Here is a 13,554-nt window from a genome sequence, read left to right as displayed (position 1 = left end):
TGACAAACAATGTTGCAACCTTGTGTGGGAACCGCAGTTGCAGAAACACAAAAGAAGAATCCCTGTGGGATGCAGAAACTGGCAGATACATTTTCCGTGCCACGTTCATATTGTTGTTACTCAGCCAGCGTTTGTGGGTCTGATGGACCTGTTGCATTTTGTGGCTTTTAATGCCTCACAATCAAACACTTTTATGTTGAAATACTGAACAGATGTTTACCTTATCCCAATAAACATCTGTTTAGTATTTTAACATCAAAGTGTTTGATTGTGAGGCATTAAAAGCCACAAAATGCAACGGGTCCATCAGACCCACAAACGCTGGCTGAGTAACAACAATATGAACATTAAGGGTAAAGTCTTAATGCCAGGGGTCCAGCTCATGAGGACAATGGGTATGGAAAGGGGTCGGACGGATGTCAGTAAACACAAAAGTTGTGATGTTTGGCTGTGTGGAAAACGACCAATCGAAACACAAAGTGGAGTAGAGTTATTATATTTCCACCGCTTTGATGGCATGACTTCAACATGCAGATGAATAATAGGACGTCGTTTTGTATCGTCTTTAATTGGGCAAACAAACATTTGGGGCGCTAACCGCATCTTAACTGCGAGACTTGCGCGCCCAGATGTCCAATAAATTCCTCCTGAACTTACCCGGCGCGGCTTTTACCAAATGTAATTAAAGGGGCCGCCGGGGGAAGAGATTAAGACATTCCACTGTGCTGAGATCCTTGTAGTTTTTTGATGGAGTGCTGCTCGCCGCTGTTGACGAGACACTTTATTGCTCCGTTGTTAGCTTCCAATTTGGTGCCATCTGTGAGCTTCCGGGGCAAAGTAGATTGCTTCTGTGCTATGGTTAGTCCCACTTCCAGTCAACATGGTTAGAACACGGCCTGTTTAATTGATGTCTGTTCCGGTATCGTGGTGTGATTGGCTCAACCTCTTAGCCCTTTTATTCCAGAGCGTTGATGAAATAAATATACCGGGGGGCCATCGGGGAGGCCCTTAGCTCCGTGCTGAGAACGGAGCTAAGGAACCGAGGCCGACTCCTTGGTCCTGAGAGGCCGACGCATGCCGACGCTGACAGATCACGAGCGGTTATTCCGAGTTTGGGAGAGAGCTAATGCTTGTGTTCGCCGCAGCCCCCGGCGGCGGAATCACTCCCGATCACACTTCCATAAATCACGCATGCAGGCGGCGTTTTCAGAACAGCACAGTTGGTAAAAGCGTCCTTACGCCCAAGTCCACCCCCACCTCACCAGGTTTCTGAGATCTAATGATCAAGACCTCTGTATGGTCCCTGTCCTCGCTCGACTACGTTGTATCACAGCTCAAACCTGCAGCACAGTTCCACGGACTGGAACCTCTGCTAAAGAAGCCCAACTTAGATCCCTCTATTTGATCAATGTTTAGACCCATTTTGAAGCGTCCTTTTAAAGATTTTAGGCATGTCTCAACTTCTGTGCATTAACTGCGTTACCATGCATTTACAGTTTTTTTTCCCAATTGCTTACACACTAAATTTAAAATGTTCACACAGTTAACAAAAGTCTACACACAGAAAACAAAACCACCGTGCAGATCGTCCCCACCAAATTCAAGACTCTCATGGGAAAAAAATGCATTCTACTATTTTGCCCCCACGCAGTGGAATGCACTACCAACAGACCTTAAAATTCGAACTTCCCTACTAAATTTTAAAACTGCCATAAAATCATGGCTCAGCTCAACCTCTACCGGATCTGAACCTAAATTGATCCCCAGCAACTCTTCCAAGCATCAAACAGGTTTATATGTGGATATAGTGTATACTGTATATATTTATATGTGGTTATAGTGTATATATATTTATATGTGGTTTATATATATTTATATGTGGTTATAGTGTATATATATCTATATGTGGTTTATATATATTTATATGTGGTTATAGTGTATATATATTTATATGTGGTTTATATATATTTATATGTGGTTATAGTGTATATATATTTATATGTGGTTTATATATATTTATATGTGGTTATAGTGTATATATATTTATATGTGGTTTATATATATTTATATGTGGTTATAGTGTATATATATTTATATGTGGTTTATATATATTTATATGTGGTTATAGTGTATATATATTTATATGTGGTTTATATATATTTATATGTGGTTATAGTGTATATATATTTATATGTGGTTTATATATATTTATATGTGGTTTATATATTTATATGTGGTTATAGTGTATATATATTTATATGTGGTTTATATATATTTATATGTGGTTATAGTGTATATATATTTATATGTGGTTTATATATATTTATATGTGGTTATAGTGTATATATATTTATATGTGGTTTATATATATTTATATGTGGTTATAGTGTATATATATTTATATGTGGTTTATATATATTTATATGTGGTTATAGTGTATATATATTTATATGTGGTTTATATATATTTATATGTGGTTATAGTGTATATATATTTATATGTGGTTTATATATATTTATATGTGGTTTATATATTTATATGTGGTTATAGTGTATATATATTTATATGTGGTTTATATATATTTATATGTGGTTATAGTGTATATATATTTATATGTGGTTTATATATATTTATATGTGGTTATAGTGTATATATATTTATATGTGGTTTATATATATGTATATGTGGTTATAGTGTATATATATTTATATGTGGTTTATATATATTTATATGTGGTTATAGTGTATATATATTTATATGTGGTTTATATATATTTATATGTGGTTATAGTGTATATATATTTATATGTGGTTTATATATATTTATATGTGGTTATAGTGTATATATATTTATATGTGGTTTATATATATTTATATGTGGTTATAGTGTATATATATTTATATGTGGTTTATATATATTTATATGTGGTTATAGTGTATATATATTTATATGTGGTTTATATATATTTATATGTGGTTATAGTGTATATATATTTATATGTGGTTTATATATATTTATATGTGGTTTATATATTTATATGTGGTTATAGTGTATATATATTTATATGTGGTTTATATATATTTATATGTGGTTATAGTGTATATATATTTATATGTGGTTTATATATATTTATATGTGGTTATAGTGTATATATATTTATATGTGGTTTATATATATTTATATGTGGTTATAGTGTATATATATTTATATGTGGTTTATATATATTTATATGTGGTTATAGTGTATATATATTTATATGTGGTTTATATATATTTATATGTGGTTATAGTGTATATATATTTATATGTGGTTTATATATATTTATATGTGGTTTATATATTTATATGTGGTTATAGTGTATATATATTTATATGTGGTTTATATATATTTATATGTGGTTATAGTGTATATATATTTATATGTGGTTTATATATATTTATATGTGGTTATAGTGTATATATATTTATATGTGGTTTATATATATGTATATGTGGTTATAGTGTATATATATTTATATGTGGTTTATATATATTTATATGTGGTTATAGTGTATATATATTTATATGTGGTTTATATATATTTATATGTGGTTATAGTGTATATATATTTATATGTGGTTTATATATATTTATATGTGGTTATAGTGTATATATATTTATATGTGGTTTATATATATTTATATGTGGTTATAGTGTATATATATTTATATGTGGTTTATATATATTTATATGTGGTTTATATATTTATATGTGGTTATAGTGTATATATATTTATATATGGTTTATATATATTTATATGTGGTTATAGTGTATATATATTTATATGTGGTTTATATATATTTATATGTGGTTATAGTGTATATATATTTATATGTGGTTTATATATATTTATATGTGGTTATAGTGTATATATATTTATATGTGGTTTATATATATTTATATGTGGTTATAGTGTATATATATTTATATGTGGTTTATATATATTTATATGTGGTTATAGTGTATATATATTTATATGTGGTTTATATATATTTATATGTGGTTTATATATTTATATGTGGTTATAGTGTATATATATTTATATGTGGTTTATATATATTTATATGTGGTTATAGTGTATATATATTTATATGTGGTTTATATATATTTATATGTGGTTATAGTGTATATATATTTATATGTGGTTTATATATATGTATATGTGGTTATAGTGTATATATATTTATATGTGGTTTATATATATTTATATGTGGTTATAGTGTATATATATTTATATGTGGTTTATATATATTTATATGTGGTTATAGTGTATATATATTTATATGTGGTTTATATATATTTATATGTGGTTATAGTGTATATATATTTATATGTGGTTTATATATATTTATATGTGGTTATAGTGTATATATATTTATATGTGGTTTATATATATTTATATGTGGTTATAGTGTATATATATTTATATGTGGTTTATATATATTTATATGTGGTTATAGTGTATATATATTTATATGTGGTTTATATATATTTATATGTGGTTTATATATTTATATGTGGTTATAGTGTATATATATTTATATGTGGTTTATATATATTTATATGTGGTTATAGTGTATATATATTTATATGTGGTTTATATATATTTATATGTGGTTATAGTGTATATATATTTATATGTGGTTTATATATATTTATATGTGGTTATAGTGTATATATATTTATATGTGGTTTATATATATTTATATGTGGTTATAGTGTATATATATTTATATGTGGTTTATATATATTTATATGTGGTTATAGTGTATATATATTTATATGTGGTTTATATATATTTATATGTGGTTTATATATTTATATGTGGTTATAGTGTATATATATTTATATGTGGTTTATATATATTTATATGTGGTTATAGTGTATGTATATTTATATGTGGTTTATATATATTTATATGTGGTTATAGTGTATACATATTTATATGTGGTTTATATATATGTATATGTGGTTATAGTGTATATATATTTATATGTGGTTTATATATATTTATATGTGGTTATAGTGTATATATATTTATATGTGGTTTATATATATTTATATGTGGTTATAGTGTATATATATTTATATGTGGTTTATATATATTTATATGTAGTTATAGTGTATATATATTTATATGTGGTTTATATATATTTATATGTGGTTATAGTGTATATATATTTATATGTGGTTTATATATATTTATATGTGGTTATAGTGTATATATATTTATATGTGGTTTATATATATGTATATGTGGTTATAGTGTATATATATTTATATGTGGTTTATATATATTTATATGTGGTTATAGTGTATATATATTTATATGTGGTTTATATATATTTATATGTGGTTATAGTGTATATATATTTATATGTGGTTTATATATATTTATATGTGGTTATAGTGTATATATATTTATATGTGGTTTATATATATTTATATGTGGTTATAGTGTATATATATTTATATGTGGTTTATATATATTTATATGTGGTTTATATATTTATATGTGGTTATAGTGTATATATATTTATATATGGTTTATATATATTTATATGTGGTTATAGTGTATATATATTTATATGTGGTTTATATATATTTATATGTGGTTATAGTGTATATATATTTATATGTGGTTTATATATATTTATATGTGGTTATAGTGTATATATATTTATATGTGGTTTATATATATTTATATGTGGTTATAGTGTATATATATTTATATGTGGTTTATATATATTTATATGTGGTTATAGTGTATATATATTTATATGTGGTTTATATATATTTATATGTGGTTTATATATTTATATGTGGTTATAGTGTATATATATTTATATGTGGTTTATATATATTTATATGTGGTTATAGTGTATATATATTTATATGTGGTTTATATATATTTATATGTGGTTATAGTGTATATATATTTATATGTGGTTTATATATATGTATATGTGGTTATAGTGTATATATATTTATATGTGGTTTATATATATTTATATGTGGTTATAGTGTATATATATTTATATGTGGTTTATATATATTTATATGTGGTTATAGTGTATATATATTTATATGTGGTTTATATATATTTATATGTGGTTATAGTGTATATATATTTATATGTGGTTTATATATATTTATATGTGGTTATAGTGTATATATATTTATATGTGGTTTATATATATTTATATGTGGTTATAGTGTATATATATTTATATGTGGTTTATATATATTTATATGTGGTTATAGTGTATATATATTTATATGTGGTTTATATATATTTATATGTGGTTTATATATTTATATGTGGTTATAGTGTATATATATTTATATGTGGTTTATATATATTTATATGTGGTTATAGTGTATATATATTTATATGTGGTTTATATATATTTATATGTGGTTATAGTGTATATATATTTATATGTGGTTTATATATATTTATATGTGGTTATAGTGTATATATATTTATATGTGGTTTATATATATTTATATGTGGTTATAGTGTATATATATTTATATGTGGTTTATATATATTTATATGTGGTTATAGTGTATATATATTTATATGTGGTTTATATATATTTATATGTGGTTTATATATTTATATGTGGTTATAGTGTATATATATTTATATGTGGTTTATATATATTTATATGTGGTTATAGTGTATATATATTTATATGTGGTTTATATATATTTATATGTGGTTATAGTGTATACATATTTATATGTGGTTTATATATATGTATATGTGGTTATAGTGTATATATATTTATATGTGGTTTATATATATTTATATGTGGTTATAGTGTATATATATTTATATGTGGTTTATATATATTTATATGTGGTTATAGTGTATATATATTTATATGTGGTTTATATATATTTATATGTAGTTATAGTGTATATATATTTATATGTGGTTTATATATATTTATATGTGGTTATAGTGTATATATATTTATATGTGGTTTATATATATTTATATGTGGTTATAGTGTATATATATTTATATGTGGTTTACATATATTTATATGTGGTTATAGTGTATATATATTTATATGTGGTTTATATATATTCATATGTGGTTATAGTGTATATATATTTATATGTGGTTTATATATATTTATATGTGGTTATAGTGTATATATATTTATATGTGGTTATAGTGTATATATATTTATATGTGGTTTGTATATATTTATATGTGGTTATAGTGTATATATATTTATATGTGGTTTATATATATTTATTCGTGGTTATAGTGTATATATATTTATATGTGGTTTATATATATTTATATGTGGTTATAGTGTATATATATTTATATGTGGTTTATATATATTTATATGTGGTTATAGTGTATATATATTTATATGTGGTTTATATATATTTATATGTGGTTATAGTGTACACTACCGTTCAAAATTTTGGGGTCACATTGAAATGTCCTTATTTTTGAAGGAAAAGCACTGTACTTTTCAATGAAGATAACTTTAAACTAGTCTTAACTTTAAAGAAATACACTCTATACATTGCTAATGTGGTAAATGACTATTCTAGCTGCAAATGTCTGGTTTTTGGTGCAATATCTACATAGGTGTATAGAGGCCCATTTCCAGCAACTATCACTCCAGTGTTCTAATGGTACAATGTGTTTGCTCATTGGCTCAGAAGGCTAATTGATGATTAGAAAACCCTTGTGCAATCATGTTCACACATCTGAAAACACTTTAGCTCATTACAGAAGCTACAAAACTGACCTGCCTTTGAGCAGATTGAGTTTCTGGAGCATCACATTTGTGGGGTCAATTAAACGCTCAAAATGGCCAGAAAAAGAGAACTTTCATCTGAAACTCGACAGTCTATTCTTGTTCTTAGAAATGAAGGCTATTCCACAAAATGGTTTGGGTGACCCCAAACTTTTGAATGGTAATGTATATATATTTATATGTGTTTTATTTATATGTATATGTGGTTATAGTGTATAAATATATTTATATGTGACTATAGTGTATATATAGGGGCGGCATGGCGTAGTAGAGCGCCCGTGTCAGAAACCTGAGGGTTGCAGGTTCGCTCCCCGCCTCTTACCATGCCGTTGTGTCCTTGAGCAGGACACTTCACCCTTGCCCCCGGTGCCGCTCACACTGGTGAATGAATGTTGAACGAATGATAGGTGGTGGTCGGAGGGGCCGTAGGTGCAAATTGGCAGCCACGCTTCCGTCAGTCTACCCCAGGGCAGCTGTGGCTACGAAAGTAGCTTACCACCACCAGGTGTGAATAAATGATGGGTTTTTAACGTGTAAAGCGACTTTGGGTACTTAGAAAAGCGCTATATAACAACCTACAACCTACCGATCTCAGGGCAGACACTCTAACAACTGAGTAGGTAGTAGGTAATTTTTGAAGTATTGGAACTTAGGACTTGGGACTTGGGCCTCACATACGCACGGGGAGTCTACGGCCCTAAGTGAATCTCAACCTTGTCCTGGTTTTCTATGTATTGATCTTCACTACTGTTTTGATTGCGTTAAGTTCCTTTGTTGTCCTTCCCCCGGTCATGAATAAAGCAATCACGGAGGTTAAGCGACTGGCCTCGAATTGCAATTTGGCAGATAATTGCAATCGGTCTTTGTAAAGCTTACATTTTTAATGAAATGATTTTCCCTTCTTGTGTCCAGGCCAGTGGGGCCATTGTGTGGGTGAAGACTGCGGGTCCGGTGGAGTTCAGACCAGGACGATATGGTGCGTCCACAGGGAGGGCTGGACCACCCACCACTCGCATTGCAACCACATGGACAGACCCGAGAGTCGGCGGCACTGCTTCAAAGTGTGCGACTGGCACCAGGACCTCTTTGAGTGGGAACTCTCTGCCTGGGAGGGCTGCGTCCTGGTCCCGTTCTTTTCCAACGAACTCAAGCTGAGGACCCCGGAGTGCGTGACGGCGCAGCACGGCATCCAGAGACGGAAGGTCCAGTGCGTGCGCACCTCCAACCGCACCACGGTCACTTCGAGGATATGCGAGTTCTTTTCCCAGAGACCGCCGGTGGAGCAGGCGTGTCTCATCCCGTGTCCTCAGGACTGCGTGGTTTCGGACTTCGACTCCTGGTCAGGCTGCAGTAAGACCTGCGGCGTCGGCTTGCAGTATCGGACTCGACATGTTCTGACCACGTCCATGTACGGAGGCGCCGGTTGCCCCAATCTGACGGACACTAGGACTTGCTCGGGTCCCGTCGCCTGCCCCGCCGGGGAGGATGAATACCAGTATAGCCTTAAAGTCGGAGCCTGGAGCCAGTGTCGGTTCCCCCATCACAAGGACGCCCTGTTGAGTGGCCGGACTACTGTGGACTTCGGCAGTAACAAGGAGAACAATACAGTCATGTTGCAGAAGGAGGCATCCCGGTACCACCAACACCACCATGGCCTCCGCAAGTACCCCGTGTCTTGGGAGCTGGAGGTGGGGTACCAGACTCGGCAAGTCCGCTGCACACGGAGTGATGGCAAGAATGCGATGCTAAGGTAGGTTCATCCCACACAAATAAGAACCTTGTGTCCAAAGTTTTTAACAGCCCGCAGCACGTTCTAAAAGTATTACCGTATTTTCCGGACCATAGGGCGCACCGGATTATAAGGCGGACCACAGATGAATGGTCCCTTTTTGATCTGTTTTCATATATAAGGCGCACCGGATTATAAGGCCCATTAAAGGAGTCATATTATTATTATTTGTTTTCTGAATGTAAAAGACTTCCTTGTGGTCTACATAACATGTAATGGGGGTTCTTTGGTCAAAATGTTGCATGGATTATGTTTTACAGATCATCTTCAAGCCTGCTTTTATTTTGTTTTCAAACGGTGCCTGTAACACGGCAGTAAAACGACTGATCGAACAAAACAGAAGCCATCGTCATGGACCCACTAGCTGCGGAAGCTAGCTCTCCAATCAGCTAAACAGCCTCAATAACTCCTCGGTCACGTTTTTGGTGGATTTGCGAAACTGAAACAATACAAAAAACAGGTTAATAATACTAACACGGACACTTTTAAACTTGTTAGCATATTCAGTAATGCTAACAACGCTAACTTGATCACAATACAATAGCAGGTTCAAATATGCATGAAACACTCTTACAGACATCACACATGGGACGGTGTAGTTAGTATGAATTGTTTTAGTTATATTGTAAAACTTACAAATGTCGCTTGATCGGACAATCCTTTAGAGCAGACACGCTATCCAGTGGTTCTTAACCTGGGTTCGATCGAACCTTAGGGGTTCGGTGAGTCGGCCTCAGGGGTTCGGCGGAGCCTCCGCCGCCGAGGTCAAGACACACCCGACTCATCGTGTAAATAAAAACTTTGGTTTTGCTCCAACAAGGTTAAGAACCATTGTACTAGAGTCTGTGAACATTGCTCCAAAGTCAGGATTTTTTGTTGATTTATTGTGCATACAAAAGTAAACATGGACAGGTGCAAAGGCAGCAATATATGATAAAACATCCCCGAAAAAACCCGCCAGCTAACTTTTGTCATAATTTTGCCAAGTAAAATTCCGATCATTATTATTATAAAATTGCCAAAATTTAAAAGTTTTCTTATAAAATTGTGAATTTTGTCGAGTAAAATTCCGACTCTTTTCATAAAATTGGCAAAATGTTAAGCTTTTCTCGTAAAATTGCGACTGTTATTCAGTAAAATTCCAACTTTTATCATTATATTGCACAAATGTTCAGTTTTTCTTGTAAATTTTTGACTTGCGTTGAGTAAAATTACGACCTTTATCACAATAATAGAGGTGGGCATTTTTTCGGAGGTCTCAAGAAGGTAAAAATACAAGAATGAGTGTTTGCGTGTCCTTGTATTTCTACCCTTCTTGAGACATCAACAAGGAAAAGTACCTTCCATGTGAGGACCGGTGAACAAGTTAGGACCGAAATAATGGTCCCAATACGGAAAACCATTGCATCTAATAGAGAGCCAAATACCAGAGCAGTGGTTCTTCACCTGGGTTCGATCGAACTCTAGGGGTTCGGTGAGTCGGCCTCTGGGGTTTGGCGGAGCCTCTGCCGCGGAGGTCGAGACACACCCGACTCATCGTGTAAATAAAAACTTTGGTCTTGAATTAAAAAAAAAACACATTTTATTTTTCACTAAAGAAGGGCTCGTTGAATGCGCATATGAAAACGACGGGGTTCGGTAGCTCCAACAAGGTTAAGAACCATTGTCCTAGAGTCTGTGAACATTGCTCCAAAGTTAGGATTTTTTTGTTGATTTAATGTGCATACAAAAGTAAACATGGACAGGTGCAAAGGCAGCAATATATGATGAAACAAGACGGCAGCTAAAGAAGGACTTCCCTATTCATCCCCGAAAAAACCCGCCAGCTAACTTTTGTCATAATTTTGCCAAGTAAAATTCCGATTATTATTATTATAAAATTGCCAAAATGTAAAAGTTTTCTTATAAAATTGTGAATTTTGTCGAGTAAAATTCCGACTCTTTTCATAAAATTGGCAAAATGTTAAGCTTTTCTTGTTAAATTGTGACTGTTATTCAGTAAAATTCCAACTTTTATCATTATATTGCACAAATGTTCAGTTTTTCTTGTAAAATTTTGACTTGCGTTGACTAAAATTACGACCTTTATCACAATAATAGAGGTCGGCATTTTTTCCGAGGTCTCAAGAAGGTAAAAATACAAGAATGAGTGTTTGTGTGTCCTTGTATTTCTACCCTTTTTGAGACATCAACAAGGAAAAGTACCTTCCATGTGAGGACCGGTGAACAAGTTAGGACCGAAATTATGGTCCCAATACGGAAAACCATTGCATCTAATAGAGAGCCAAATACCAGAGCAGTGGTTCTTCACCTGGGTTCGATCGAACCCTAGGGGTTCGGTGAGTCGGCCTCAGGGGTTCGGCGGAGCCTCCGCCGCGGAGGTCGAGACACACCCGACTCATCGTGTAAATAAAAACTTTGGTCTTGAATTTGAAAAAAAACACATTTTATTTTTCACTAAAGAAGGGTTCGTTGAATGCGCATATGAAAACGACGGGGTTCGGTAGCTCCAACAAGGTTAAAAACCACTGTACTAGAGTCTGTGAACATTGCTCCAAAGTCAGGATATTTTTTGTTGATTTAATGTGCATACAAAAGTAAACATGGACAGGTGCAAAGGCAGCAATATATGATAAAACAAGACGGCAGCTAAAGAAGGACTTCCCTATTCATCCCCGAAAAAACCCGCCAACTAACTTTTGTCATAATTTTGCCAAGTAAATTTCCGATTATTATTATTATAAAATTGCCAAAATTTAAAAGTTTTCTTATAAAATTGTGAATTTTGTCGAGTAAAATTCTGACTCTTTTCATAAAATTGGCAAAATGTTAAGCTTTTCTTGTTAAATTGCGACTCTTATTCAGTAAAATTCCAATTTTATCATTATATTGCACAAATGTTCATTTTTTGTTGTAAAATTTTGACTTGCGTTGAGTAAAATTACGACCTTTATCACAATAATAGAGGTGGGCATTTTTCGGAGGTCTCAAGAAGTCAAAAATACAAGAATGAGTGTTTGTGTGTCCTTGTATTTCTACCCTTCTTGAGACATCAACAAGGAAAAGTACCTTCCATGTGAGGACCGGTGAACAAGTTAGGACCGAAATAATGGTCCCGATACGGAAAACCATTGCATCTAATAGAGAGCCAAATACCAGAGCAGTGGTTCTTAACCTGGGTTTGATCGAACCCTAGGGGTTCGGTGAGTCGGCCTCAGGGGTTCGGCGGAGCCTCCGCCGCGGAGGTCGAGACACACCCGACTCATCGTGTAAATAAAAACTCTGGTCTTGAATTTGAAAAAAAAAACACATTTTATTTTTCACTAAAGAAGGGTTCGGTGAATGCGCATATGAAAACGACGGGGTTCGGTAGCTCCAACAAGGTTAAAAACCATTGTACTAGAGTCTGTGAACATTGCTCCAAAGTCAGGATTTTTTGTTGATTTAATGTGCATACAAAAGTAAACATGGACAGGTGCAAAGGCAGCAACATATGATGAAACAAGACGGCAGCTAAAGAAGGACTTCCCTATTCATCCCCGGAAAACCCGCCAGCTAACTTTTGTCATAATTTTGCCGAGTAAAATTCCGATTATTATTATTATAAAATTGCCAAAATTTTAAAGTTTTCTTATAAAATTGTGAATTTTGTCGAGTAAAATTCAGACTCTTTTCATAAAATTGGCAAAATGTTAAGCTTTTCTCATAAAATTGCGACTGTTATTCAGTAAAATTCCAACTTTCATCATTATATTGCACAAATGTTCAGTTTTTCTTGTAAAATTTTGACTTGCGTTGACTAAAATTACGACGTTTATCACAATAATAGAGGTCGGCATTTTTTCCGAGGTCTCAAGAAGGTAAAAATACAAGAATGAGTGTTTGCGTGTCCTTGTATTTCTACCCTTCTTGAGACATCAACAAGGAAAAG

The 13,554-nt window shown here is 31.9% G+C and overlaps 1 protein-coding gene across 1 annotated transcript in view; it reads left to right on the top strand.

Moving 5' to 3' along the window:
• The window catches only part of thsd7ba (thrombospondin, type I, domain containing 7Ba), a 517,449-nt gene that overhangs the window by 97,019 nt on the left and 406,876 nt on the right, over positions 1 to 13,554 (top strand). The window contains exon 3 of the mRNA XM_062067490.1: positions 8,747 to 9,584. Within this exon, the coding sequence (XP_061923474.1) occupies positions 8,747 to 9,584 (838 nt within the window). The remainder of the gene's footprint in view (positions 1 to 8,746; positions 9,585 to 13,554) is intronic.

The sequence above is a fragment of the Entelurus aequoreus genome, linkage group LG13 (assembly GCF_033978785.1).
Source record: "Entelurus aequoreus isolate RoL-2023_Sb linkage group LG13, RoL_Eaeq_v1.1, whole genome shotgun sequence".
Taxonomy (NCBI): domain Eukaryota; kingdom Metazoa; phylum Chordata; class Actinopteri; order Syngnathiformes; family Syngnathidae; genus Entelurus; species Entelurus aequoreus.
The sequence above is the reverse complement of the archived record's forward strand: the minus strand, read 5'-3'. Positions and strand labels throughout refer to the sequence as shown.